General features: G+C 57.9%; 2 protein-coding genes across 4 annotated transcripts; one reads left to right on the top strand and one right to left on the bottom strand.

Moving 5' to 3' along the window:
* Positions 1-1,775: 1,775 nt before the first annotated feature.
* IGHMBP2 (immunoglobulin mu DNA binding protein 2) lies at positions 1,776-18,722 on the bottom strand. The gene is made up of 15 exons (XM_028153737.2): positions 18,598-18,722; positions 16,684-16,853; positions 14,096-14,279; positions 13,777-13,874; positions 12,064-12,227; positions 11,239-11,439; positions 9,770-9,917; positions 8,525-8,699; positions 7,595-7,777; positions 7,203-7,321; positions 6,277-6,371; positions 5,400-5,523; positions 3,535-4,491; positions 2,854-3,026; positions 1,776-2,360 (listed from the first exon to the last, which is right to left on the bottom strand). Exons 1-15 carry the CDS (start codon positions 18,681-18,683, stop codon positions 2,163-2,165), a joined length of 3,075 nt encoding a protein of 1,024 aa, XP_028009538.2. The 5' UTR covers positions 18,684-18,722; the 3' UTR covers positions 1,776-2,162.
* Positions 18,705-27,829, top strand: MRPL21 (mitochondrial ribosomal protein L21). 3 transcript variants are annotated; one of them, XM_054725315.1, is made up of 7 exons: positions 18,705-18,947; positions 22,044-22,101; positions 23,429-23,514; positions 24,964-25,127; positions 26,868-26,920; positions 27,294-27,397; positions 27,715-27,829. In XM_054725315.1, exons 1-7 carry the CDS (start codon positions 18,812-18,814, stop codon positions 27,777-27,779), a joined length of 666 nt encoding a protein of 221 aa, XP_054581290.1. In that variant the 5' UTR covers positions 18,705-18,811; the 3' UTR covers positions 27,780-27,829. The 3 variants fall into 3 exon arrangements, with proteins under 3 accessions (XP_054581290.1, XP_008145236.2, XP_054581291.1); XM_008147014.3 differs by having other exon boundaries at positions 18,773-18,911; XM_054725316.1 differs by lacking the exon at positions 18,705-18,947 and having other exon boundaries at positions 22,062-22,112.
* Positions 27,830-27,859: the final 30 nt, after the last annotated feature.

Consider the following 27,859-nt stretch of genomic DNA (forward strand, 5'->3'; position numbering starts at 1 on the left):
CCGCTGCGCCTGCAGGTCGCCGGTGGTCACACCCGGTCACACTCGCTGGCTGGGAAGATGTTTGGCTTGGGATGTTTTTTCCTTTTTTTTTAGGCTCCCCTGTCCAGGCCAACTGGAGACATTTTTCAAGCAACCAGCTACAAACATTTTCCTAACAAGGTCTCTCTGGATGAGAAATGGAAACGTTTTGCATTGCCATCGTCACCTCTGACATTTTAACGATGCGTCAGGACTGGCTGGAGTGGAGGTCAGTGGTGGAGGGGTGAATGCTCCGTGCGGGGGCAGGTGGGCCAACACTGCACCAGGTACCCTGAGGAGCCCACTAACCCGGGCCCAGGCCCACACACAGCTCTGCCGGCTGCTCTCCGCGGGGACTCCTCAGCACAGCTGGCTGTTCCCATGCCTGTGCAGAGGAGCAGGCAGGTCGGAGTGGGGGACCTGCTGAAGCCGCGTTCGTCCGAGGGCGCCAGCCTTCAGACTTGGGGTTCTCCATTTCTGGACCTTCCAGCAGCCCCGCCCATGCTCTTCCTGGCGGAATGGCCCGTGGGAAGAACATGTGGATGAAGGCGCAGGTCCTGATCTTTCTCTAACACTGATTTGGCCCTGCCCACCATGCTGGGACGGGGTACACCGATGACATATACAGATGTGGGCACAACTGGACCAGCAAGGACCCTTTTAGCTGCAGAGACAGAAACCCAAGGCGGACTTTCTTCAGCTAAAAAAGGGAATTTATTCAGGACACTGGGAAGAATGGGGTAGGGGTCAGGTGTGGCTGGATCCAGGTGCTCAGCAACGTGATCAGGTGACCCCCACCCCATTGTTGGCTGTTTCTGCGTTGGCCTCCTCTCCTGCAGACAGGCGCCCGCAGTGGAGGAAGAGTGTCTGTGTGTGGGTGGCAGGGTGGGACCCTGGTGGGTCCTTTTGGATGCTGGCCCACCCCTGAACCTGGCCTTGCTGTGGCCAGGCGGGTGTGAGTCTCTGATCCAGCCAAGGACACACAGCCTCCCTGTGGCCAGGGCATCAGAGTTTCTCATCACACAGACGGGAAGATAAAGCAAGCACCCTCAGCAGGCACAACGGCTGCCCCGTGCACCCAGCAACCGTGACGTCTCAAACGCATGTGGGCAGGCTCTGGGCTCACACGCGTCATCGGATGGATGGCGTGGCACTTAAATACAATCCCTGCCCCGTCCCCTCCCAAACAGTCTAGTCCCAAAGACACTTGATGGGAGCGAGAGGAAGGCATGTGGGCAGGAGGACGGGGTGCCCGTGAGAGGGCGGCCCAGCACTGGCGAAAGCAAAGTGGTCCAAGTGTCGGGCCGGCGTGGAGGACACATAGCTGTGCAGGACAGACAGGCTCCTGAGGGACACGGCCTGAAACACGGAGGCCCTGATGCCTGGTCAGGAGACAGCCTCACAGAGGCCAAGGGACCTGCGTGCACTTAAGGAGGGTCTGGGAGGGGAGGGCACCCCGAAAGTGAGGCCTGGGCCGTGCAGGTGAGGGGGAGGCAGAGCTGTGACACAGGGCAATCCCCCAGGCCCCCTACAGGCCGCCTCTCTGACCCCACACAGCCCCCGGGAAAAGGCCTGCCCTGGGCTCCTCCCCAGGTTACAGACCTTCCCGGGGGGGAAGGAGGGGTAGCCAAGCAGAACAGGAAGTGGTGTCTCCCTGTCACCTGTTAACAGGACAAGGACTGCCCCCGCAGCGACCCCGTGCTTTCAACCTCAGAAAAGTGAGCAAGACGGGAAAGAATGCCATGACCTACTGTGGGCAGTGTGCACGTATCTTTAATTCTTAAATAATTTCTATTCCTCTGAAGCAAATAAAACTCTGCGCTGAAACATACATCCATCTGAGGTTCTCTTACAGCAGTTGGCGAGGGACCTCGGAGAGCCCCACGGGGCCTGGTGCCAGCAAAGCTGAGACCTGGGGCGGCTCTCTCCCAGGAAGGTCCAGGGAACAGCCACTGCAGCCCGTCCCCCACCCCAGCGCAAGGGAGGGCGTGCTGGGCCCCAGGACCACCCCTCCCAGAGGCCCCTCACTCGCCCATGCGGCCTGGCCACATGTCCCGGAGCAGCTACAAGGCACAGGAAGCACCAGGATGGCCGCGTGCCTCCACCCGCATTTGCAAAGACCAGGCCGGAGGGCGAGGACGGGCTCACGTCTCCTTCTCCCTCCTTTTGCTCCTCCTCTGGCTGCTCAGCTCGCCCAGCTTCTTGTCCAGGCTCCTCTGCAGCTGGGCCCTCTTGGCGGGGTCCAGGGACCGGTCCTTGGTCCCACTGCCGGCGTACAGCACTCCTTCCCGGCTGATTCTCTGCCGGGCGTGGGCACGAGCCCTCTCCCCACAGCCATGGATCTGGGGGGACACGAGAGTCAGTGCGAGGCGAGTGGGGACAAGGTCCCGCTGCTCTGCCCATCTTGGAGCTTGGGGACCATGAAGCCCCAGCGTGAGACCTCGGAGGGCCTCCATCCTCTCCCGCACACGGATCCTTCACCCCCAGGCTCCCTTCCTTTGTCCGTGGCCTGGCCCCAGCCCGGACCACCCTCGAGCAGAGGTGAGCGCAGGCCAGTCCGCAGCCTCCCTGACGGGGTGACGCAGTTGTGCACGGTGATACACAGAGCTCAGGCCCACCCCACCCCACTCATGCAGCAAAATGTGCCCAAAGCAGAGTTAAGACCTCCTCTGGGGAAAACACTATTTTCCATCATCTGACCCCAGTGCTGGACCCGAGGGGGTGCTGGCTGGGGGTGTCTGGAGGAGGCTGCCCCACACTGGCAGACTTTGTCAGAGGCGTGGGACGGAGGAGTGGGACCAAGGGGAGGAAGCCACGCCCAGGGGGCCCGCGCACCTCGGGCAGGCAGTGGCTGAGGCAGTAGCGGTGGCTGCAGTGCGGGCAGAGCTGGCCCAGAGTCACGACGCTGGCCCGGCACTTGGCGAGGCCACAGGTGTTATCAGCCTTCATGGCGGCCGAGACCAGGGCGTCGAAGTCCTCCGTGGAGGGCAGGTCCAGGGCCGCAGGTCCTGGGGAGAACAGCGCCACTCAAACAGGGAAGAGCAGGGTCGGACAAGTCTCCGGGGGCGGGGGGAGGGGGCATGGCTGCCCCATGAGCAGCTGCACCTGCTCCCTGCTCTCGGGGTCAAGGCAACGAGCAAATGCAGGCTCACGCCTGCTCGGTGTCTGTCCTCAGAGCTAGAAACCAGTCGCCGCCAGGAGGGTGAGCACGCGGCCCTTCGGGGTCTGAGTCAGGAGCAGTGTCGCCACGGCAGAGGTCTGGGACTCTTCCCTCCCGTCCCTGCAGGGAGCGCACCTCCTCTGCCAGGCCCTGCGCAAGCCTCCGGGGACGCGAGGGTCACTGTGACCGGTCGCCACCCTCAGGGACTCACTCCAACCCGTTGAACATAAAGCGGAACCGGGCCCCCCAGGAGGAAGTCCTGATTCTTGCTTGGGCGGCAGGTGCGCTGCAAGTGGGGCCAACAGCCCAGTTAAGGGGACACCACGCCTGTGTTCTCATTAGCTGATCCGACTCACCTTTTGCATCTTTCTTCTTTTTCTTTTTTGGTAACTTCCGCAGCCCCGGGCCCACGGCCCGCGGCCCCTCCGTGGCTCGCTGCTCCTGCCTGCCCCTCTCCCTCTGCAGTCTCTCCAGGTGCACAGCCCTCAGGTCCACGCTGCTCGGCTCTCGCCCGGGGGGCTCCGTCTGCGCGGGGCTGGGGGGCTCAGGATGGAGAGGGGCTTTGCTGTCAGTCCCTGCCAGCACGGGTGGGGCAGGTGGGACGGATGGGACCGGTGGAGCCACTGGAGCCGCTGGGGCCGGTGTGGCCGGTGTGGCCGGTGGGGCAGGTGTGGCCGGTGTGGCCGGAGGGGCCGGCGTGGCCGGCGGGGCCCTCTTGCTCACGGTTACGAACCTGTGCTTGCCTTCCCCGGAGCTGTCGTGCCGCAGCCCGTGCTCTTCCGCGATCTGGTGGACACGCATCCTGTCGTGTGAGTTCAGGGAAGCAGGAAACTCCAGCTGCACTTGCTCACTGGCCACAAACTCGGCGATCAGGGCCCTGAAGTGGTCCGCACTGTCCCTGCTCCCCGCACCCCCTGGGCTGCCTCCGTTGAGGCTGGGCTGAGACTGGGCCTCAGAGGCCACGGGCTTCCCGTCTGGCGCCTTCTGGCCCAGCCTGGCGGTCGCTCTGGCCGTCCCAGCTCCCTCCGGCCGCCGGCTTCCAGGCTTCCTGGCGGACCCGGCTGAGCCTTGGGGCTTCGCACCAGCCTGGCCGTGTCCCTGGGACCTCTCGTAGGAGTAGTTTTCAGGGACGATGTCCTCAAGATACTCAAAGGCCGTGCGCACCTCCCCGTGCTCCGTGAAATAATCTACCAGGGTCTTCAGGAAGGCGTGGTTGCTGACCGTGCGAGAGTCGCAGACGATGGCCACGTGGCGCCGAGCGCGGGTGATGGCGACGTTGATCCGCCGGTCCTCGGCCAGGAAACCCACTTCACCTGGTAACGAGGGCGAGCAGGCAAGATCTAAGCCTGAGGAACAGGAAGCAGACTCTCCTGCCCTCTCGCAGGCACCCCTACGAAGGACCCACTCCAGGCTGCTCCAGGCTCAGCACCGACGGCCTCCCGGCTCCGCCTCCCAAGGACTCGAGGCCCTAAGGCCCCACCGTGACGCCACGGCTGCTGACCCTGCTGCTCCCCACAGCGCATCAGGATGGCAGACGGTACCCGGCTAACACGGCGGTGGCTCTCCTACTGTCACTCATTTCTCAGTAAGTACCACGCCTCCTCCCCGAGCCAGAGCTAGGTGACAGGGGGGCGTGGACGGGGCTGCAGCTGACACCCGAGAGAAGTAGGGCCATTCCAGTGCCTTCTCCCGCCCAGCACAGCTGTCCCACCTCCCACCTGTTTCCAACCTTCCACTGGAAACGCTTTTCCAAGCCCATTAGCCGCAACACTGTTTCCGGGTACAACTTGCTTACCTACCGGAATTCCACAAGCTCTGTGGGCATCAAGGCCGGCCCGAAGGCTGAAGCAGCCTTGAGGCCAGAAGACGAGCTCTGAGCCTGAGGGGGCTCCACCTCCTGGGCGGTGCCCGGCCCCCCAGCCTGCCTGGCTCCCAGCCCCCACCCCAACCGCATGCTCGGGCCCTAAGCCTCCGTGCTGCTCCGTGCGGGAACACCTTTCCCACCCTGGCGCCGCTCTCCCTGCTGTGCACGCGGGGCCCAGGCGGGGCCCTGTTATTCGAGGCCCCGTCACGCCTCGCTCCCCACCGGCTCAGTCTCTCCTCACGCTGAGCTCACAGGACAGCCTGCACTCCATGCTCACTCTCCAGGACGGCACGGCCGGGAAACCCAGCCGCCTCGCGTGCGTGACTCCCTTCTGGGACTCTGGCGAGCGCTCCATACCTTTCCTGTTGGATCTGACGAAGGACAGCACCACCGCCTCCTTCTCTCGGCCTTGGAAGCCGTCGACCGACTTGATTTCAAGCTCTGGGTGCCTGTGAGCAAGGCTCTGTCTGAGCAGGTCCACCTGAAGCACCAAGCAGACCGGGGCCTCAGACCGGGGCCCCGGCATAGCCTGGGCCCAGGCGGCTCGGACACGCTGTCCTTCCACTCAGCAGAGGGCCTCGCCTGCAGAACCGCCCCGGCCTGGTTTCCACCACGGCCCTCCTCACAGGCATGCAGAAGAGCCAACAAATCCCCCCGCCCCCACCAGATAGGACCCCCATCCCCACCAACACCGACACCCGAAGGGAAGGGAACAGCGTCACTTCTGCTGACTCACCACCTGCCCTCTGCCGGGGAGCCAGCACCTGCCTTCCCTTCAGAAACCGCCCCCTCCCACCTCTGTCCCCCGGGTTCCAGACCCAGCTCCAGGTCACAGCGACTGGCTCGGGCAGGGGGACAGCCAGATCAACGAGATGGGAAACTGAGATTCTCGTGGCAAAGGCCACAAAAGGACCTCTGTTCCCAGGGGCTTCCTGTGTAAGGAAACGTCCCCGAGGTTGCCGGGGACACTGGGAAAGCTGGCGGGAAACAGAAGCCAACACAGGGAGCCTGGCCGGGAGGACAGGGTGAGGCGGGAGGTGCAGAGCGAGTGAGGTGGACAAACGGACAGATGGAGGCTCTTGCTGATGTCATCTGAGCCTCAATCAAGACATGAGGTGGACAACTCCAGCCCGGAGTTTTCGGTCATAAGAACCAATAAACTGCCCTTCTCCTTTCAGCACGGAGGGATGGCTGGGCCCCACTGACAGACACGGAAAGAAAGGGGTGCTCGCACCTGGAGGTTGTACGGCGTGATGACGGCAATGTCGCTCGCCGCGACGCCAGCGTCCACCAGAGCCTGGACGTGCGAGCTGACGAGGCGCACCTCCCCTGCAGGCACAGAGAGCAGGCTTCCAGGACAGGGCACGTGACACCGAGGTCAGCGCTGCTTCTCCCAGCAACTCCCCTCTATTATGTCGAGCTGATCTGGGTCATCCTGGGACCCCACACCTGAGTCAGTGTCCCCAGACTCAGAAACAAAAATTCAGGACGCCCTGACCCCACTGGGCGGCCAATGGGTTGAGGGTCATCTGTGCACCAAAAGGTCATCAGTTCTATTCCCGGTCAGGGCACATGCCCGGGTTGCGGGTTCAATCCCCAGCTGGGATGTGTACAGGAGGCAACCCATTGATGTTTCTCTCTCACATCAATGTCTCTCTCTGTCTCTGTCTCTGTCTCTCTGTCTGTCTCCTTTCCTCTCTCTCTCAAATAAATTTTAAAAATGAAAAAACTACAGGACCCCCAGCCAACCTGAATTCCAGAAACAACAAACCCTCTCAGTGTAAGCAGGGCCACATGTCCTGTTAGTGGCAGCCCTGGAGTGGAACTGAGTGGACGTCCCGCGGGCTGAGCAAGGACCTCATCCCAAGACCAGCCAGGCAGCGCTGGCCACGCTGCGTGGACAAGAAGATAAAACGCTGCCCAGGCCATGGCTGCCTCGAATTGCCTCGAATCCGCCCAGACCGCGGCTGCCGCGAGCATCCCTTGCTCATGGAGAAGAGTATTAAATGCGCTCAGGCTCAGCCTCCGGCTCCTAACCGACCAAGGCTCCTCGGTGCTGCCCTCCCCTCGCTCCCAGGTTGGCAACTAGAGGGACGTGTGTGTTTGGAGGAGGCCGGGGTCTGTTTAGACAGAAAAGCTGACCCCCCCGAGCGAGCTCACCTGGGTTCCCTTTAGACTGGTCCTCCTCCCCCTCCAGCTCAGACAGCCCACAGCCGGCCGTGTCCACGAGCAGCAGGGGCAGGCCCGTCTCCTCCGTGGCAGCCACCCCCGGGAGGTCCCTGCACAGGTGGAGACCGAACATAAGGCCCTGGCGCGGAGGTCCTGAAAGCAGAACCCGCATTTCCCTTCCCGCCCTCAGCACTGCCCCGCCCACAGGAGAACGGTACCACCCACGGGCCACACGATGGACAGGAAGCATGTCCCACTGGAGGCCCCCAAGCCCACTCTCCTCCCCAGAAAACTGGTCTTGGAGGTGACTCTTCCTCTAAAACCTGGAGACCCCTCGGTGGCCCAGGGCTCCGTCAGGACACGGCCGTGGCCACATCACTCACCGCAGGAGGTGCTCTGCCACGGAAGGGTGTGCCGTGAGCTGCCCGCGGTACAGGGCCTCCGAGGCCCACTGCATGATGGCCCGGTGCATGCGGTACTGCACCGTCAGCGTCCGCACCGCCCCCGCGCAGCGGCCCTGGGCCAGCCGCTCCATCAGGCTCAGCGACAGTCCCGCCCGTGCAGCTCTGCACCGAGAGGAAGCGGAGGGAGGCCAAGCCCGGAGTCTGGCATGAGACCAGGGCCCGGGGAGGAAGCTGTCCTCCAACCTTGAACCCGACTCGCTCCCCAGGTCTGACCAAGAACTAAGGTGTGGTCGGCTGAATAACAGCCTCCGAAGATGCCACCTCTAACCCTGGGGCCTGCGAGAACGTGGCAGGGGACCGTGCAGATGTGGTGAAGCTAGGGGTCCGAGGCGGGAGCTGACCGGGGGCCAGCCTGCAGGCCCAATGTCCCCAGAGCCAGTCAGCCCACAGAGGCCGCTCCGCTGTGGCGTGAAGACTGGAGGGCCACGGGAGCCTGTGCTGGGGGCGGGGGGGGTGGGGGGGGAGAACACTGTGCCCACAGCAGGCAGGCCTGGAAGGAGGTGTCCCCATGGAAGGAGGTGCCCACAGACCAGGCCTCGGGATCCACGCTGGGCCGTGTGCTGACCCGCCCCGAGGGCAGGCAGCACAGCCCACAGAAGCGGGTGAGTGCGGACGTCACCCCGCGGCCCGTCGGGGTGTTCTATCCAAGCACGGGCCAGGTTCCAGGGCCACAGGGACCATGACACAACCCTGGCCTCCAGGAGCACAGGCTGAGGTGCGACGTCTAAATGAGCAGGTGTGGGGGCGGCACACCAGGGCCTCCTGTGAGCCAGGACTTCTGGGCCGGACCTCGGGGGACAGAGCAAAGGGTGACCGGAGGGGGCCAAGGCGCTCGGCAGGGGGGCTTACTTGGGAGAGACGATGGTGGGGGGCAGCTGCTTGTGGTCCCCGGCCAGGACGCACTTCCTGGCCTTCAGCAGGGGGACCCAGCAGCTGGCTTCCAGGGCCTGGGCGCACTCGTCGATGACCACCACGTCGAAGTAGCCGTCGGGCAGCAGCTTCAGGGGCCCGTCGGGAGAAGCGCCTGGTGGAGAGGGGAGCCATGGGCTTTACAGGGGCTCAGGCTGTGAGTGCAGCTGCCGGGGCGCCGACAGAGGCACCGACAGCCCGCAGCTCCACAACCCAGCCTCGCGTTCAGACTAACAACGTGCAGCCCAGAATGATAACTTGGCGAGGACGGCAGAGGCCTGTAGCGCCTGCCCTACATGAAGCGGTGTGTCCCCAGCCACAGGCCACTTGGAAGCCTCAATCACCAAAACCCATCACCCCTTCGGGGCTGCGACCCAAGTCCTTGGAAGGCCGTCTTATTTGTAAACGTTCCTGCATCGTTTTCTGAATTTAAAATGTAACTAATTCTCCTCTAAAGTGTTTTCAGAACAATTGACTGCTGAGCCGACACCCAGAGACAAAACCTCCACGAGTCAGAACCAGCCCACCAGCTCCTCCCCGCTCCCCCCACCTTCCCCCCGCCACTGCTCCGCGAGAGTTCAGTGCACAGACCTAGCCCGAGAGACAACCGCGAGGGCCTGGGCAAGCCCCCACCCCCGAGCCTGCTCCTCATCTTTAAGATAATAAGACGATATTATGAACAATATCACATCAATAAACTCAACAACTTAGATTAAATGGATTAATTCCTTCAAAGACACCAGTTCACTTAAAAAGGGCTAAGCTGAACATAGTCCTGTATCAGCTAAAGAAATCTGCTGTGCAGTTAAAAACCTCCCACAGCCAAAACCGGTTTGGCTCAGTGGATAGAGCGTCGGCCTGCGGACTGAAAGGTCCCAGGTTCGATTCCGGTCAAGGGCATGTACCTTGGTTGCGGGCACATCCCCAGTAGGAGGTGTGCAGGAGGCAGCTGATCGATGTCTCTCTCATCGATGTTTCGAACTCTCTATCCCTCTCCCTTCCTCTCTGTAAAAAATCAATAAAATATATTTTAAAAAAAAAACCTCCCACAGAGAAAACTCCAAGCCCAAAAGGCTTCCTGGTGAATTCTACCCGGCAGGGAGGACCATCCGACACAAACGGCTCCAGAAAACTCAGAGGGGGACACCTGAGGCCCGAGGATGGGGCGGAGGCCGCCCTCCTCACCTGTGTTTGTGGCCAGGACCACGTCGGCCGCCCGGAGGCTTTCCAGCATCGCGGCTTCTTCTCTGGCCTTCAGCTCCTTCCTTAGCAGCCTGATTTCATTTTGAAAAGTACTTTTCTCTCTCTTATCCTGGGTCTTTCTAATTTTCACCTACAAAGGAAAGCAAAGAAAACATAATCCCTTTTTTTTTATTGATTTCAGAGAGGGGAAGGAACAGGGGAGATAGAAACATCAACGATGAGAGAGAATCATGGATGGGCTGCCTCCTGCACGCCTCCTACTGGGGACCGAGCCCACAACCGGGCATGTGCCCTGACGGGCAATCGAACTGTGAACTCCCGGTTCATGTGCCAACCACTACACCAGCCAGGCAGAAAATACAACCACTCTGACACAACTTTGCACTTTAGCTCTTTGTAGTTCACAAAGAGCTTTTATTTATAATCACTTGGTCCACTTCGCTAAGTTTCTTAAAAGGCAATAAAGTCAAACTCTTTCTTGAAGGAGCAACAGATACACAAAGTGCTAAGCACCTGCCACCTGCCTGGCCTTAGAGCCAGTGTCGCTGCACAGGGCGAGGCAGATGGGACGCCCGGTCCTCACAGCAGACGCCGCTGTAACTGTGAGCCCAGCCCCGCCCCCGGTCACCGACAGGCTCCTGCCCCTCAGGACCTGGTTTAGTAGCACGTACACAGAGAGGCTGAGCTTCCTTTTTATCCCACATTTGTCAAGAGATTTAAAAATGTTTTGTTTAGCCCATTAAATGCTACGTAAACCCCAACTCACTTTAATACTAAAAAAGAGCTGTAACCCGTGCTCTGGCCGGTTGCTCAGTGGTTAGGGCATTGGCCTGCAGACCAAAAGGTTAGGGTTCGATTCCCAGCCAATGGCACCTCGGTTGCAGGCTCAATCCCAGGCTCCGGACGGGGTGCGTTTGGGAGGCAACCAATCCATGTGTCTCTCATGTTGATGTTTCTCCCCCCACCCTTCCCAGCGGAAAAGCATCCTCAGGTGAGGACTAAAGAGACGCCGCCCCTTCCCTCCCTGTGACGTCCGCTCTGGAGGACAGGGCGCGGTGGCAGTGACAGGAGGGCCACTGTGCCAGCTCCGAGCGGACAGCACGATTTAGACAGGAGCAGGGCCAGGCCCTCCTGCGCATTTGTGACGAGCGCCAGACGTCTGCACGCCTCCCGTGCTGAGGGACCGCGGATCCTGTCCCCGCCCTGCTGCCCCCGCGCTGGCCGCCCTGCGGGAAAGGCCGACTCCAAGGACCCGCCCTGGGAGGCCAGGCCCCGAGGAGCGCGGGGGCCGCAGAGAGACCCGAGCTCAGAGAGCACATGCAGGGCGGGACGTTTCAGGAAACCAGGGCAAACGCGGGAGCTGGAGAGCCAGAAAGCTCGCGGCACCGAGGACATGAGAACCATCTCAAACTGCAACCGCCGTGAGGCGCATCCGGCTAAGACATACGTACCGAGACCTGGTCGATGTCCCTCCTGATGTCGGCCACGATCTGGGCGCCGTCGCTGCGCGCCAACACCGCGTCCAGCGAGTGCTGCTGGATGGACTCCAGGAGCCGGGCAGGGTGCCCGAGGCGCAGCACCCGCCGCCCGCTTCGCGCCAGGCGCTCCACCAGGTTGTCCACGGCGATGTTGGAGGGCGCGCAGCACAGAACCTGGGGGCGCAAAGCTCAAGGTCGGGTTTGGGGATTCGTGTTTAAGGAAACCACCTCGGTTTACACTTAAGCAAACAGAAAGCCTCTCGGAGAGGAGAGAGGGTGCAGTGTGGGCGCCATGATGCTAAGGTGTGAGCCTCAGCTGCGGGGACGGGGGACATGTCACTGCAAACTGTCACAGTGTCTGCATAACGAGAATCTGGGCTGGAGAACCTACTGGTCCCCGAGCACCAGACGTGCAGAGACTGGTAACTGGAAAGAACGGACTCATAGGCCCGGACAAAACCCGCTGGGGCGCCGTCTCATCACCAACAACGTCGCGCTACCACCCGACAAGTAGACGGGGGCGCTCTGAACGGCTCAGCCTGGCTTCCAGAACAGCAGTCCCACCGTTACAGCAGGCGGCGGAGAGGAGAGTCCCTCCTCAGTCAACGCCAAGAACAGGGGCTCGGCCTCCCCCGTGTCCCGGCACCGCCACCCCCATCGAGGTGGCCCAGGGCGCATCCCGTGTGCCCCTCGGCTGTCAGGAAGCAGAAAGGGCCCCCCAGAGCTCAGCTAACGTCAGGGACGTCCTGACCCGCCCCCCCCTCCTGGGGCGGGCAGTGCGGGGAGAGCCCGGCCCACCTTGCAGCCCTGCTTCACAGCCTGGAGGATGAACTCCACCACGGTGGTGGTCTTCCCGGTGCCAGGAGGCCCGTGGATGATGGCCAGTTCTTTCTGGGCCAGCGCAAACGAAACCGCTTCCTGCTGGGAGGCGTCCAGGGCGGCGTTGTAGAGGGTCGGCGCCCCTGCGGGAGAGGCGACAGGGGTAGGCCGGCTCTCCGGGCACTGAGGAGCACAGGAGGGAGCGGGACTTCCCGGGAGGCACCCGATCAACACAAAATCAACCTGCTCTGTTTTCAAAAGATTCCACTAGAACAGGAAGCAGCAGGCTGCGGACCAGGCCAAACCCAGCCTGCCGCCCGCCTCCCTGAGCCGGGCCCTCCTGGGACCCAGCCACGCAGCCACGCCGCCCCTGCCTGCTTGCCCCTGCACCAGCCCGCACAGCCTAACACTGACCTTCTGTCCCTGTACTGAAAACCCTCACCACTCATGCTCCAGGATAACAGACTCTTCAAGGTAAATGCTTCTTGGAACATATTGTCCCTTTATACGTGCCCATAAAATGGCAAAAATAAAGGATTAAAGAACCCTAGCCTGTTAGGCTCGGTGGGTAGAGCATCGGCCTGTGGACGGAAGGTCCCAGGTTCGATTCCGGCCAAGGGCACATGCCCGGGTTGCGGGCTCGATCTCCAGTGGGGGGCATGCAGGAGGCAGCCGATCAATGATTCTCTCATCATGTTTCTCTCTCCCTCTCCCTTCCTCTCTGAAATCAATAAAGATATGTTTTAAAAAAATAAAAGGGTAAAAGAGTACTAGCAAAAAAACAAAAACAAAAAAAGGAAAAGAAAAAAGGGGACTAGCAAATTCCAGCACCGAGTTCCGATTCCGACTCTCATGGCCACACTGATTACTTGCTCTGTGTGCCCTGTGCTCCGGGAGCAGGTAGTGCTGTATCCGGCCCTGCTCCCACGGCACCCGCCCCACGGTGCGGCGACGCCGAGACGTGTGAACTCACAGGCACAGGTGCAGACCCGAACGGGTTCGTGATGCCAGGGGAGCCGCCATGCCCAAGCACATCCCAGTGCTCCACACCATGCCCCTTTCTCCTTAGGCGTCAGCCACCATCAAGACGTGTCCCGCTCCTTCACAGGGGTAAACAATGTGTGCGTGTGCGTGTGCGTGTGCGTGTGCGTGCATGTAAAACACACTGTCGGATGTGGATGTGGATGTGGATGTGGGAAAAGAGTTGAAGATGAGACACAGGCACTGAGTGGCAGGTTTCTGAGTGACTGACTCCCTGCTTTTCTGCCTCCGAATACCCTAGTTTTCCATGACACGTGTGTCACTCTTAGTGTCTACAGCGTGCTGAGCACACAACCCCGGGAGGCTCTCACACCGAAAACCATGCTCTCAAGCACGGGTGAGGTGGCCCTCCAGTGTGAGTGGCTGCCACCCACTTTCAGGGCTCCAGGCTGGAAGAAACACCGCCATCTCGAAAGGCAGCTGGGGTCAGGGAGAACCCAGAAAAGCCAACGGAAGCGCTTTCTCCGACGCTGAGCCCTGGAAAGAGAGCCCAGCCCATGCAAGTCACTCCCAGGACTTTATCTAAAGAAATTAAGGTGATTTCTTCTACCTGAACCTCCTCAACCTCGTGACAGAACGGCCCCGCGGCCACATTACTCCCCACAGCTTCCCTCGTGGTTTCATCCAGAAGAGAAAGGCACAAGCTCTTACGTGTGTCGCCGGCAGGGCTGGGCGCTGCGCCGCCGAAGAGGACCTCTATGAGCGAGAACGCGGGGCCGCTGTGGTACTTCTTCAGGGCGATCAGGGCTCTGCCCGGGGAGAAAACCCAAGGGCGGGGCTTAGGGAGAGCCAGCCATGAAGTCAGGGCGGAGCCCCGGCCCCCCCTCCGCCTACAGCCCCCCAGCTCCGGAGAGGGAGCACGGACAAGCCCAGCCGGAAACCCACTGCTCTCTGTCCAGCCCAAGCGTGGTGGGCTGAGCAAGCCGTGTTTAAAGACAACATTACATGTGAGGTCCAGTCACACGCTTACTTCTTCAGGCGCTTGTAAGTGACGTCATTGGCAAGTTTTAACAGTCGGTAGAAATTCTGTTGGTCCAAGCTCAACTGGAAATCACAGGACTGGTCAAAGGCCACTGTGACCGATTTCTGGGTGATCCGGGTCAGGACCCCAGTGGCTAGCTGACCTCCTTCATCATTCAGACCCACAATATCACCTGCGAAACAAAGACTCAGTTATGTAAACATTGAGCAAAGTTAAATGTGAATTATTTTATACAATAAGTCCCAGGTCATCTCAAATATCCTGTTACTTTCTTTAGAAAATAAATAGTTAACATCTAAGTCACACATGTGAGCCCTAACCGGTTTGGCTCAGTGGATAGAGCGTTGGCCTGTGGACTGAAAGGTTCCAGGTTCAATTCCGGTCAAGGGCATGTACCTTGGTTGCAGGCACATCCCCAGTAGGAGGTGTGCAGGAGGCAGCTGATCAATGTTTCTCTCTCATCAATGTTTCTAACTCTCTATCCCTCTCCCTTCCTCTCTGTAAAAAGTCAATAAAGCCCTAGTGGCTCAATGGATAGAGAGTCAGCCTACAGACTGAAGGTCCTAGGTTCGATTCCCACCAAGGGCACATGCCTGGGTTGCAGGCTCGATCCCCAGTAGGGGGCATGCAGCAGGCAGCCAATCAATGATTCTCTCTCATCATTGATGTTTCTATCTCTCTCTAACTCTCCCTTCCTCTCTAAAATCAATAAAATATATTTTTAAAAATCAATAAAAATACTTTTTTTTAAAAAAAGCACACACATGAGGTCAATGAACTGTTTACAACAAACAGGACCGACCGTGGATAAAATACCGTATGTCCAGGGCCCGCTCTGTGCCAGGCACTGTTCTGGGCGCTGCTCTGGTGAGGAGTCAGCCGGCCCCTGTGCTCCCTCAGTGGGGACAGACCAATACGGCTCCTGTCAGGCCTGTGCCAGGGGCCTGAGGAAACATGAAGCTCAGGGAGGGGCAGGGAGGGACGAGGGCGCCATGCTAGAAAGACTGTGAGGTAAGGGCCTCCCTGAGTGGTGAGTGCTGACAGGTGGGGGCCCTGGATGAAGTGGGGGCCACGAGCACCTCGGGGGAAGAAGACCAATGAAAGAGGGGCAGTGTGCATCTGCCCCCCGTTCCGCAGCGATCTCCCCACATCCTGTGAAAACTGTTCGGTGAGTCCCCCCCTCAGGGATGCGGAGTGTGTGACCCATGCCTGAGCCCATCAGCGCTCCACACGCCCCTGGCCAGTGACTGCTCAGGGACGGGCATGGGACCAAATCAGAGGCCGAGACACAGCGAGCCTTGGCTGGGGCACCGGGACAGAGGCCCTCACTGTCTCCACCTAGACCAGGGCCTCAGAGGACGTAGGGCCGGAACGGCTCCCGCCTGGTGCCTGAGAAGGAAGCCAACCCAGAAGAGGGCAAAGCCAAGAAATGGAGGGAGGCTCAGCCCGCGCCCTCCTTCGAGCCCCGACGCCCACCTTGCAGCGGTCCTTCAACGCAGGCCTTCCTGCCCAAGCCCGTTTGGCTTGGGTTCTATCACTTGACCACAGTTCCGACGGAAACAGAACCCACTCTGAGATAAAGCCAGGGCCACCCGCACATTTACACCCTACTTATTCCATGTCTGCAAGAGTGTGCCTGCCAAAACCGGTTTGGCTCAGTGGATAGAGCGTCAACCTGTGGACTCAAGGGTCCCGGGTTCGATTCCGGTCAAGGGCATGTACCTTGGTTGTGGGCACATCCCCAGTGGGGGGTGTGCAGGAGGCAGCTGATCGATGTTTCTCTCTCATCGATGTTTCTAACTCTCTATCCCTCTCCCTTCCTCTCTGTAAAAAATCAATAAAATATATTTTAAAAAAAAAAAAAAAAAGAGTGTGCCAGGCATGAGCCAGGCGTGTTCTCGGACCCAGGGGTTCTTCTTGTAAGCAAAGAGTTCCGTCTGCACCTTGTATCTTTTCTCTGCCTCCTTCCCCAACTTTTAGAGGGAAACATCAGGTGGCAACAGTACTCCTGGGGCAGAGGTCAAGTTCTGTGCATGGGGCCCGCCATGGGGACCTCCCCCCCGAGACTGCCCCACGAGTGCCCGGAATAGGAGCCCGTTTCTGAATGCATCTCGAAGCTACTGAGCCTCAAAACAGCTCCTCAGAAGAAACAGCTCCACCTGACTCTGTCCATAGCTGCAGCAACACACCGAATTCTCAGCAGGCTACTTCTCAGCATAAATGCCACTCCCTCTGACTTCCTGTTTGTCGAGGAACCATCGGTCTCCGCGGCCATTCCCTCCACAATGCTCATGAACTGAACACACACTTTTACCTCTGCGTTTCCAGAGTTTCCAAGCCACCTGCACAAACAGGCCCTGCTCCATCACTCCTGAGAAACACTCAGCAACCCCCTTCGCCTGCTCATGGCAGCCCATGGCAGCTGGCCACGTGAACACAAACTCTGGCATCAGGTCCTGACCCCCCGTGTCACGCTGGGCAGGTCCCTGACCCTCTCCTCTCAGCCTCCTTAGACAAAACGCCCAGCGTTTTTCTGCTCATACTCAGTTATGTGTCTACGTCAGAAATACACAGACCGGAGGAAAAGCTGTTACTGGGAAGCACCCCTGCAGACGCGCATTTCCGGGGCTCGAAGGTGACCAGCAGCTGTCCGTACAGCCCGGTCCGCTGGCTGGACACCTGCAGCTTCAGCAAGCAGACGCCGCGGCGCTGGAGCTCCTTCAGAGAGACGTTCTCCTGCCAGGACCTGGAAGACGCCAGGAGGAAACGTCAATCTTTGTCCTCACCGTGTTCATTCCCACCTTTGTCCTCACCGTGTTCATTCCCACCCGGGCAGGAGAAACAGAAAAGGGGAGAAAATGAAGACCTGGCACAGGCGCCGAACACGAGCCAGTGCAATTCCGGCTCTGCCCCTCTCAGACCTGCCCCTCCCGCCTCCCCGAAGGCAGTTCATGACGCGGCCCTTCCCCCAGGCACCCGAGTCAGAACCTTCCGCCACCTTCTCCTTCGCTACTCTCTCCCCGATCCTGGTTCAAGTCACTGAGTCCTATCGGGCCCTTCCTGTTTACAGCCTGGATCCACCTCTCCCTCTCCCTCTCCCTCTCCCCTCGAGAGCCCTGACTCAGATTCAAGCCCACATCACTGTCATCCTGATTAAACAGAGCTTCCTGGCCCTAGCCGGTTTGGCTCAGTGGAGAGAGCGTCAGACTGAAGGGTTCCGGGTTCAATTCGGTCAAGGGCAGGTACCTGGGTTGCAGGCTGCATCCCAGACCCGGTCAGGTGCAAGCCGGAGACAACCAATTAATGTGTCTCTCACATCGATGTTTCTCTCTCTCTCCCCCTCCTTCCACTCTCTCTAAAAAACAACAACAAAAAGAAGCTCTCAGCACCCAGGTGATCCTCCTAAAATGCAAATCTATTCACCGCCCCCCCCCCCCAAACCTGCTTAACTTCCATGAAAGCCATCCTATGCACAGAATATCATACAAGCTCCTCTGCCAGGCCCTTCTCAACCTGATGCCCATTTACCTTCTCACAGGGGCTTACTCTGCACTTGGTACCAAGCTGAGCACTTGACTTTTAATAAAATCATTTCATTCTCTCAGCAAACCTGTGAGGTTGGAATGATCCCATTTTACAGATTAGGTAACTAAGGCTCAGAGATATAACCTGCAAAGCGACACAGCCATAAATGAAGGAGCTGGGATTCCCCACAAGCTCTTCACTGTTATGTCAAAACCTCTCAGACAAACCCCATCCATGTATATACTGCACCAGTGGAGTGTAAGCTCTGGAATCAGGTCCCGCCTCTGCCTGCACTGCGTTGGGCAGGTTCCTTCACCTCTCCCCTCAGCTCCTCCGACATGAGAGTAACAGTAACACAGTAACGTGCTTTGTAGACTAGGCCTGAGGGTTAGAGGAACTGGCGATGGGTGGGAAGGGTTTACCGCCTCCATCACTGTGCGCTTAGTGTTTCGGTGAAACGCCTATTCCTGTTCCGACACAGGGCGGCTCTCCCGGCTCCCCCTCCGGGACACCTGCACCCCGGTTTTCCTGAAGCTGTGCTCAGGCTCCACCTCCTCCCTGAAGCACCGTGCCTCGCGCCCGCTCCCGGCTCAGGGTTTCTTCCCCAGCTCCGCGCACAGCCGTCAGCACCGGCCACTTGTCACGCTGGAAGCGGGCTGCTCAGGCGTCTATCCACCCCTTGCGCTCATACCCCGGCTCCCAGTGCCAATCACTCTTAATGGGGCCTGGCAGACACAGGGGCCAACATCTACAGCGCGGACGGATGAGGAAGAGGGCTGAGCAGGCGCTGGGAGTCGAACTGGGCAGAGGCAGGATCTCGGAATGAAAGTTCGGGGAGGAGAACTTCGGACCGGAAAACGAAAGGGTCCAAAACCAGAACGGGCCGCCCAGGGAGGTGACGAGGTTTCCACCTCTGGGCTGGGGAACTGCCGGACCGACCCCGAGAGGAGGGCCGGCGGCCGTACCTGCGCTCCTCGACCTCCGCGTCTCTCTCAAGCTCCAGCAGGTCCAACTGCTTGGTCACGAAGGTTTCCACAGCCGCCGAGGCCATCGCCGCCGCCGCGCGACCCGCACCGGAGCCGCCAAGGTCCGGTCGCCGCGCGGGGAGATGTTCCCCGCCGGGCCCGGTGCGTCGACGCACCAGGTTCGCGGCGCCTCCACTTCCGCTTCCGGTTGAAAATGGCGGCGGCCGTGGCGGCCACGGCCCTGCCAGTCGCCTTCGGGCGGCTGGTGTCCGCGTGCGGCCGTAGCATCCTCAGACCGTCGGGGCCCGGAGCGGGTGAGGCCAGGGCCGCGGGTGAAGGGAGGAAGTGGGGCAAGCAGTGCTTTCCGCCACCCCGCCATGTGTGTATGTGTGTGTCCGACCTGATGCCTTCGGTGCTGATCGCCTGTTTTGATAACACCGGCTTTGGAGTTGGGGAAACCGAGGTTCAGATCCTGGTTCCTTAGTTAGTAGCTTAACCATTGAAGATAGCTCTTCCACTTGTGTGTAGGCCCTATGTTAGTGGGGAGCACAGTGAGGGCCAGAGAGGTTAGGTAACTTGCCCAAGGTCACTCAGCAGGAAAGTGGGAGAGGAGTGATTCAGACAGAGCGGTCCCGCTACAAAATCTGTGCTTTGCCATTACCCTAGGCTTTGAGCCACTCTCTGAGCATAATCGACCTCATGTGGAAAAATAGTGATGAATGCCCTTGCCTAATCTTAACCCATTCTGCAAAAACGTAGCTGTATTTTAATCACTGAAGCTCCAAAAAGGTTATATTCGGCCTGAAAATGGTTGGAGTGTGTGTGTTTGCATGCAGGAGTGCTTATGTATGTTTTTAAAATGACCTAAATGTATATATGACAACTTCAAAGAATTTCGCCTTTTTTAGATGCCATAATAGTGTCATGGTTACATTGTTTTGTTTCTTAAATAATCATCTTTTGAAGGTCGACTTGTCTTTGGTGTGTCCACATAAATGTCCAAACCTGTAGAAATTTTTCATTACAAGTTTACTAGAGGCCCAGTGCATGTGATTGGTGCACTCGGGGCAGGGGGGGTCCCTCAGCCCAGCCTGCGACCTCTTGCAGTCCGGGACCTTACCACCTGCCTGTAGCTGCTGTGCTCGCCAGCTGTGAGCCTGGTTTCTAGCTGAGCTGCGCTCCCCCTGTGGGAGTGCACTGACCACTAGGGGGCAGCTCCAGCACTGAGCACCTGCCCCCTGGTGGTCAGTGCCCCTCATAGGGACTGGTTGTTCCGCTGTTCAGTCGATTTGCATATTGGGGTTTTATTATATAGGATCATATAAGATTTGAGCCAAAATGACAATTGCTGGGCAGCAAGATCTCAAATACTCTGGAGAATAACAGTTTTGCAATTTCTTTTATGCATTTGGACTTAAGTAGGAAAGTAAGGAAGGTTACATAAATGTGGGAGAAGGCGAGGCAGGAATTGGGTCATGAGATTATGTGCTTTCTTGAGGGTGGTTATGCCTTCGAGGAGCATTAATTCTGGCTTTCAAAGTGTGTAACCTAGAAGAACAGAAACAGTGGGCAGGCCTTGCTTAAAACCTTTCACTAAGGAAGTGATAGGCCCGGGCTGTCTGGCCAGTTGGGAATTTATGATTTATTATAGCACCCCTTTTTCATCCATGCATAGAAATATGACCTCTTTGCAGATAAAACGATGCCTGGTTTGCTTTAAACTAATTGCAGAATTGGGCAAGAGGCCATGTACATCAAACAAGATTAGTCATGAGCTGATATCTGTTGAATCCGGGGAGGGGTAGCTGAGGGCCCAGTGTTGTGCACAACATTTTCCATAATAAAACGTGGGTTGAAGTAGGCAGGGAAGTTTTTACAAAAGCAGTGGGACTTCCTCTGTCTGCTGACGTAAAACCACCTCTCGAATGCTGTGTTCCGTTCCAGACGCAACTTTTTAAGGGAGAATCACAAAGTGTAGTGAGTACAGAGAAGGTGACGGTGAGCAGGCGGGACCTTGAAGAGTGAGTGAAGGACACAGGAAGGAAGGACCAGTCTCTGTCCTCAGAGCTATAAAGACGGTTCTGTGGAAGACAAGGGGGCACTTTTTCCCGGGGGGTGGGGGGCCAAGGCTAAGCTAAGACCATAGGCAGAGGTTCAGAAACTTTCTAACTGAGCTTGAAACAGTGGGATGGCTCGCAAGAGAGGTGCTGAATTTCCAGTCACAGAGAATTACAACAGGGGCTTCATTTTTTTAAAAAAATTATTTCACAGAGGAAGAGAAAGGGATAGAAACATCAATGATGAGAGAGAATCATCAATCAGTCGCCTCCTGCACGCCCCACACTGGGGATCGAGCCCACAACCCTGGGCATATGCCCTGACTGGGAATGGAACCATGACCTCCTGGTTCATAGGTCGACACTCAACCACTGAGCCACACCAGCCGGGCCAGGGGCTTCATTTGATGACTGAGCAGAGCAGATTTCATTCGTCATTCATTGAGTACCTGTTACGTGTCAAACACTGGTCCAGGGTGGGGACACACCCATAATAAACAGACGATAGCCCCTGCTTATAAGGGGGCTAGCTAGCCTTCTGGTGGAGAGTGGGTGTGCAGGCAGGCTTTCTAAATAAGCAAATGACATAGTGTGTTACGAGCTGATTAGTCTTGTGGAGAAAAGTAAGTCTTGGGTTCCGTTTTGAATAGGATGGTTGGGAAAGTCCTCTCCACTGAGGTGGTGTTTCAGTGGAGACCCAGAAGAAATGACGGAATCAGCCTTGTAGGTCCCTGAGGGGGGAAGGGGTTTCAGGGAAAGAGCAGTCCACACGCAGGCTTCTAGGCGGGTGCGTGCCTGGCGTGGTCCGGCAAGAGCGAGGAAGCCAGGGAGGCAGGTGCCCAGGGAACAAGGGGAAGCGTGTTGTAGGGATGGGGTGACACTGCCACCGCCCTGAGGGCCCCTGTAAGGGCTTTTGCCTTTTCTCTGAATGAAATGGGAGCTCCTGGAGAGTCTCAGCAAAATACTGGTACGGCCCTGGCCGGGGGGCTCAGCTGTCCCATCACCTCAGTCACATGCCATTGGTGACGGAAACCAGCTCCATACGGGGGGACAGTGGGGTGAGAATACCCGGAGGCCGGCTCAACAGGGCCTTCTTGGAGGCTCCCGCACTTGGACAGAGCAGGGTCTGAACCTCCCGGGCACTTGGGGGTCAAGGAGTGGGTTACTGGGCGGGCGGTGCGGTTGTGGGCCCTTGACGTGGTGTGATGAATGAATCGCGATGCCGATGGTAACAGCCAGTGACTGCACGTGATGTTCTTTGAGCTTTGTCGGCCTCGGTTTTCTGTAGACAAGTTGTGATGCGATTGAAAGTGACACCAGCAACAGCTGTGCGTTGCATGTCTTCAGGGGAGGTTTGCATTTCACTACCCCTGTTTCTCTATTCCCCAGCCTCCCTGTGGTCCGCTTCCCGAAGGTTCCAGTCACAGAGCACCTCGCGTCCAGAAGGGTAATGTCGACGTGGGTTTGTGTGACTCTTCCTTTTCACCATCTTTCTGACGCAAAACTTCAGACAGTTGGGTTTTTAGGAATATTTCTATTTTCTGACTGTTTAGATAGTATTTTTCTCAGACCCTTGACGTAATAAACATAGACAGAACGTCAAGAGTGCAAAGAGCAAGGTGTCCTGGCCTCCCAGCACTCTGGTTACCAAGGGGACGTTGTCACTCCCCATGGGAGGTTTCTAACCGGGAAGGTGCACCCGGGCATGTGGGGTCAGAACCTCTCGGAGGAGCCGGTGGAGTTTGAAACATTTAACAACAGTGTTAAATGTCACATAGAGGGAGGAAACTGCACTGTAAGCTACAGAAGGTAGATTTGGCCAAGTGCCCCTGGCTGGTGGGTGTACACAGACAAGAGCAGGAGAGGATGGCAGGTACGCGTGGGAAGCCCCGGGCCTGCCCGGCCCCGTGCCCGGGACTCTGCAGCCAGGGCCGGAGCGAAGCCGTCCATCTGAGCTGTGCCTCCTGGTCCGCAAAGTGGATTGTGCGTGTGTAGCTCAGTGGAGTTTTATGAGACTAAGTAAATTCTACATTTAAAGAGAGTGGACAAAAAAATTAATTAAATTAAGTTAAACTTAAAAAAATAAAGAGAGTGGACAGTGCCTGGTGGACAGTGGAGCATTCACACATCGCCGCCGCCGCACCAGTCTCCACAGTGGGAGGGTCAGTGAGGCCGTCCCGGAGGCTCCTGCACTTGGCACAGAACAGGATCTGAACCCACGGGCACTTGGCGCTGTGGTTTGAGGCCGAGCCAGGGCCTTCATTTGACTGAGCAGAACAGGTTTCATTCATCATTCAACGAGTACGTGTCAAACACTGGTCCAGGGTGGGGATACACCCATAATGAACGTACAACAATATATACCCCTGCTTTTAAGGCGCTAGCTAGCATCCCCTAGCATTCTGGTGGAGCAGGAGTGTGCACACGTGACCGGGTGACGTGCTAGACCCTGTCATTCCCGGCAGTTGCACACAGCCATGTCTTATGATTTTGAACTGCCTTTTCACACGTGTGACATGTGTATAAAATGTTTTTACAGCCGAAGCCGGTTTGGCTCAGTGGATAGAGCGTCGGTCTGCGGACTGAAGGGTCCCGGGTTCGATTCCGGTCAAGGGCATGTACATTGGTTGCGGGCACATCCCCGGTGGGGGGTGTGCAGGAGGCAGCTGGTCGATGTTTCTCTCTCATCGATGTTTCTAGCTCTCTATCCCTTCTCCCTTCCTCTCTGTTAAAAATCAATAAAATATATTTTTTTAAAAAAAATGTTTTTACAGATACGTTCCTAAGACATCCCTGAGTTCACCCCCTTGGCCTGAAGTCGTTCTGCCAGACCCCGTCGAGGAGACCAGACACCACGCAGGTAAGGAAGGGGCAGAGGCGGGCAGCACCCCCCACACAGGCGGCCCCCTGGCCCCGGAGCCAGGGTGTCGGCTCTCCGTGCTCCAGACCCGCACAGGGAACCTCTGCTTCATTGGCCACTGAGCAGCGGACTCGAGAGCCGCTCTGCAGCAGAGACCCCTGCGCACCTGCCGTGTTCGAAGCGGGTGGCGTTCGGGAGGGAAGGCGCTTGTCCATCTGTCTTCCCGCTGTTTGGGAGAAACGTGGGTTTGGGACAGGTTTCTCCCCACACGGAAGAGAAGCTGCGTGACCGCCAGTGGCCGCCGGCCCGGCCTGGCTGTTGGAGAAGCCGCCAGGGTGTCAGGGTATGTCAACCTGGAGCGCCTGTCACTGCAGCCTCCGCTGCCAGGAGGGAGTGTGAGATCCTCAGTTTCCCCAGAAAGCGGGAAGTCCACCTTAATGCATGGAATCATCTAGTTGTTGTTTTTTTATATATTTTTTTATTGATTTCAGAGAGGGAGGGAGAGAGAGAAACGTCTGCGATGAGAGAGAACCATTGATTGGCTGCCTTCTGCACGCCCCCCCATTGGGGATCGAGCCCACAACCTGGGCATGTGCCCTTGACTAGAATCAAACCCGGGACCCTTCAGTCCGCAGACTGATGCTCGATCCACGGAGCCAAACCAGCCAGGGCTGGAATCATCTTGTTCTAAACACTGTTTTGGAGACTTAGAGAAAAACAAGGCGCAGTCTGGGTCCCGGCCCGTGGCCTCGTTCCGCCTCTGGTGGGACTGTCTCCAGGGCAGGAACTGCGCAGGTTCCGCTCCTGCACCAGCCCGAGGCGAGGCCGGCCGGTCGGGTCTCAGCAGACGCTGCGCAGACAGTAAACGGTCCGGGGACAGAGGGTCGTGACCTGAGCAGAGCAGTGACCACAGAAGCGGGAAGCAGGCAGCCGTGCAGGAGGCGTGCAGGGCGTCGTTCCGGGTTTCCCGTTTGCAGAAAGGCCTGCTCTCCCTCTCAGGGTTCGCACCCTTCCTGGCCCCCAGCTCTTTATTGAGAACAACTGGGAACCTAACAGGGTGCGAAGTTTCCACCCAGAGTCAGAACCGAGGCAGGCACGCTGCGCTCCGGCCAGAGAACGGCGGGAGGCAGGGCATCCTGGGAAGCGTGGGGAGCTTCATCTGTCAGGGCCCGTGTGCCCTGCACGCCACGCGGCCACTGCTCCTGGGATAGCAGGGGACCCCGTGCCCAGGCGCCTGCGGTGGGGAGCGCGGGGCTCGGCCACCGGCTGTCACCGCGTCACCTGCGACCACACCGCCGGGCGCCCCTCCTCCCTCCCCACCACACCGCTGCAGGGGAGCGGGGGGGGGGGGCGGGACGGGGAGGGGGATATAATAAAGCCCCCGGGCCCGTGTGGAGGTGTCGACGCTGCCTTTCCACTGGGGTGACGCCCGCGGCCTTCTCCCCGCAGAGGTCGTGCGGAAGGTGAACGAGCTGATCGCCACGGGCCAGTACGGCCGGCTCTTTGCCGTGGTGCACTTTGCCAGCCACCAGTGGAAGGTGACCGCCGAGGACCTGATTCTCATCGAAAATGAGCTAGACCTTGCGTGTGGAGAGAGGATTCGGTTGGAGAAGGTCAGGTTTCGGTTTCTTTGTGCATTCGGGGACTCGTCCTGGAATGTGCGATCCCAGCTCCCAGCATTGTCCCTGGCGAGGGTTCCTCAGATCAGCGTGACCACGAGAAAACCAGGGGACGGAGAGGGAGTGAGTGAGGAGGCGCTGGCTGGGCAGTGCAGGCAGGCCCCGGGAGACGAGCTGTGACGGCCCGGCTCGGGGTTCACTCCTCAGCAGAGATGCTCAGCAGTGCACATTGATTGTCTCGCATCTTGCTGGCTGACATATCCCACAGGAAAGGACTCCATCGCAGATACAATAAAAGTCCCAGTTGCGTATGTAGAGCTTTCAAGCCCATGTTTATAGTAAGTTTCGGCTAGAACACTCCTCTGCCGTTCGATTTGCCGGCCTCTCTTGAAACAGCGAGGCCTGTTCCGAGGCCCTTCCCTGGGCACTGGCTCTCCCTGACCACTGGGAACTGCTGCTCCGTCTGTGTATTTAGCTAAGCGGTCCTGCCCTTCCGTTACGATTCTCCTTGCTGTGGTCAAAATGTATTTGGTTTTTGCCGGCTCTGCTCCTACTTATAAAACTACGTATAAAACGTAAGCGCTCTATACTAGATCAGCTTCCCAGGGTATATACGTTACATCAACATGATGGAATATGACACGCAGGATTTCCTTTATTGATGAAAACCCCTCCGTCCTTTGTGGTTGTCAAGTTTTTGCGTATTAACCCTTGCTGAGGCGGTCCCGCAGCCTAGGATCTGAGCGGGACGGCGGCCACCCGCGAGCGCTCCTCCGCACGGCCCTGCGGCTCCGCCCTGAGCTCGTGGACAGGAGCACATCCGCTGTGTGTCTAGAGCAGGGGTGGGAACCTTCCTCTGCCCAGGGCCTTTGGATATTTATAGCATCATCCGAGGGCCATACATCATCAACCTAAAAAAAATCAGCCTGCTCTGTTTGGTCCAACATTTGATTGCCTCACCCCTGATGCCTCGGCAGGGCCAGGCCCAATGATCTCTCGGGCTTTCTAAGGCCCTCGGGGCGGACCTTCCCACCCCTGGTCTAGAGGAACTGACTTGGGGAGTGGCTGTGGAGGTTTCTGAGAAGGTGTTATTTGGAAACATTTCTCATTAACAAAAACGTGATGGAAAGCCCCATGAATGCAGGCTGCTTTTTGTAGCATAGGCAATCCAGGAGTCGAGAGCATTGCTGGAAGTGACTAAAACAGTTCGTTATTTGTCACTAATGCACGTAGGCCACCGGTGTTATAGATGTGCTTTGTCTTTAGACATTTAATTTTAGTACAACTGGATTTTTTTCTTACCAGTAAAATTTAAGACAGTCTTCCAACGTCTAATAAAAACGGCGGCACGGCGTTCTGCTGGCAGCAGATACACCTGAGCCTGAGCCTTCACGTCTTCACAGTCCTGTGACCAGCCCCAAAGACACGCTGTCTGATGTGTGTGTTTTTCCCTGTGTGTTAGACTTCACTAAGGTTTTGTTGTTTAAATTAAAACGCCATCATTTTCACAGGAGGTTGACACAACTTGGTAAGTGATCGCCACATCAGATAATCAGTTTTCCCCGTCCTGCGTCCGAGTCCCCTGCTGTTCAGTTTGTTTAAAGCGACAGTGAGGTAGCAGATCCCGCCCGCAGCACAGTTGCCAGCCGATACCTTTCCCACGTCCCCGTGCTTCCGGGCCCTCCCTGTTCTGCCACGTTTGTTACTCGCGGGTAATGCCGTTTCTCATTGCAGGTCCTGCTGGTCGGCGCTGATGACTTCACGTTGCTGGGCAAGCCGCTCTTGGGGTAACGTGCTCTCAGATGTGGGGCTCTGCCCAGGGCCGGGCAGTGAGACTAGGCAGGGGCGTCCATCACTCGAATTATCGCCAAACGCAAGAGGCTTATACTTCATGATGGCAGATGCGAAGTGTCCCCGGGGGCAGGACACCCAGACCAGGTCACTGGGCTGTTACTAACTCGTTCCCACATGGCCCGTGAGACCTGTGGACAGACTGCACTGTCTTTATCACGCTTCTTTGTAGCTTTCAAAATGTCTACCGAGGTCACATATCACTTTTATGATCAGCAAAAAAGGAAAATAAACCTCATTTTCTAAAACCTTACGCAAAGCATCAGCAGCGTTGCCAGCTCATCGGGAAGGTCTGTCCTTTATTTCCAGGAAGGATCTTGTTCGCGTAGAAGCCACCGTCATTGAAAAGACAGAATCGTGGCCAAAGATCAACATGAAGTTTAAGAAAAGGAAAAACTACAGGAAGAAGAGAAGTAAGTTACAGAAAGCGGAGCTGGCGCCCTGCGGTCCCACCTGCTCTGGGCGTCACCCCTGTGGGTCTGACGAGGAGGGGGGCTGAGACACAGGCGGGGACCTCCCTGCATGTCACAGGCCCCATGAAGCAGGGCTCCCCCAGGGGACCCTGCAGGCTGAGCTGTCCTGTCTCAGGACATGCGTGTCGTGTACAGCCCTTGGTCACAGCGGGAATCCCTGCCTCGTGGAAAGGGGGGTGTCGGACGGTGCTTCCCTGGTGGCTGGTGAACAGGGTCAGAGTTGTGGCCAGGCTGTGACCGAGTTCTCTCTCTCCCAGTTATTGTGAGCTCGCAGACCGTCCTCCGGATAAACACCATTGAGATTGCTCCGTGTCTGTGCTGATCGTCGAGCCGGCATTTGCAGAAACATAAAAATAAACCCTTTTTCCAGGAGTCTGTTTCTGTGTCCGATGCCGAAGTTCG

The sequence above is a fragment of the Eptesicus fuscus genome, chromosome 13 (genome assembly GCF_027574615.1).
Source record: "Eptesicus fuscus isolate TK198812 chromosome 13, DD_ASM_mEF_20220401, whole genome shotgun sequence".
Taxonomy (NCBI): Eukaryota; Metazoa; Chordata; class Mammalia; order Chiroptera; family Vespertilionidae; genus Eptesicus; species Eptesicus fuscus.

What these genes read in the sequence shown, in the direction of transcription:
- MRPL21 (XM_054725315.1), top strand. Translation starts at nt 18,812, where the DNA reads ATGGCGGCGGCCGTGGCGGCCACGGCCCTGCCAGTCGCCTTCGGGCGG. An exon ending in AGCACCTCGCGTCCAGAAGG is followed by an intron (nt 22,102 to 23,428) that starts GTAATGTCGACG and finishes ATGTTTTTACAG; the next exon opens with ATACGTTCCTAAGACATCCC. An exon ending in GGAGACCAGACACCACGCAG is followed by an intron (nt 23,515 to 24,963) that starts GTAAGGAAGGGG and finishes TTCTCCCCGCAG; the next exon opens with AGGTCGTGCGGAAGGTGAAC.
- IGHMBP2 (XM_028153737.2), bottom strand. Translation starts at nt 18,683, where the DNA reads ATGGCCTCGGCGGCTGTGGAAACCTTCGTGACCAAGCAGTTGGACCTG. An exon ending in CAGCCCTGCCGGCGACACAC is followed by an intron (nt 12,228 to 13,776) that starts GTAAGAGCTTGT and finishes CCTCTCCCGCAG; the next exon opens with GGGCGCCGACCCTCTACAAC. An exon ending in CCCACCATCGTCTCTCCCAA is followed by an intron (nt 7,778 to 8,524) that starts GTAAGCCCCCCT and finishes CTCTCGGTGCAG; the next exon opens with AGCTGCACGGGCGGGACTGT.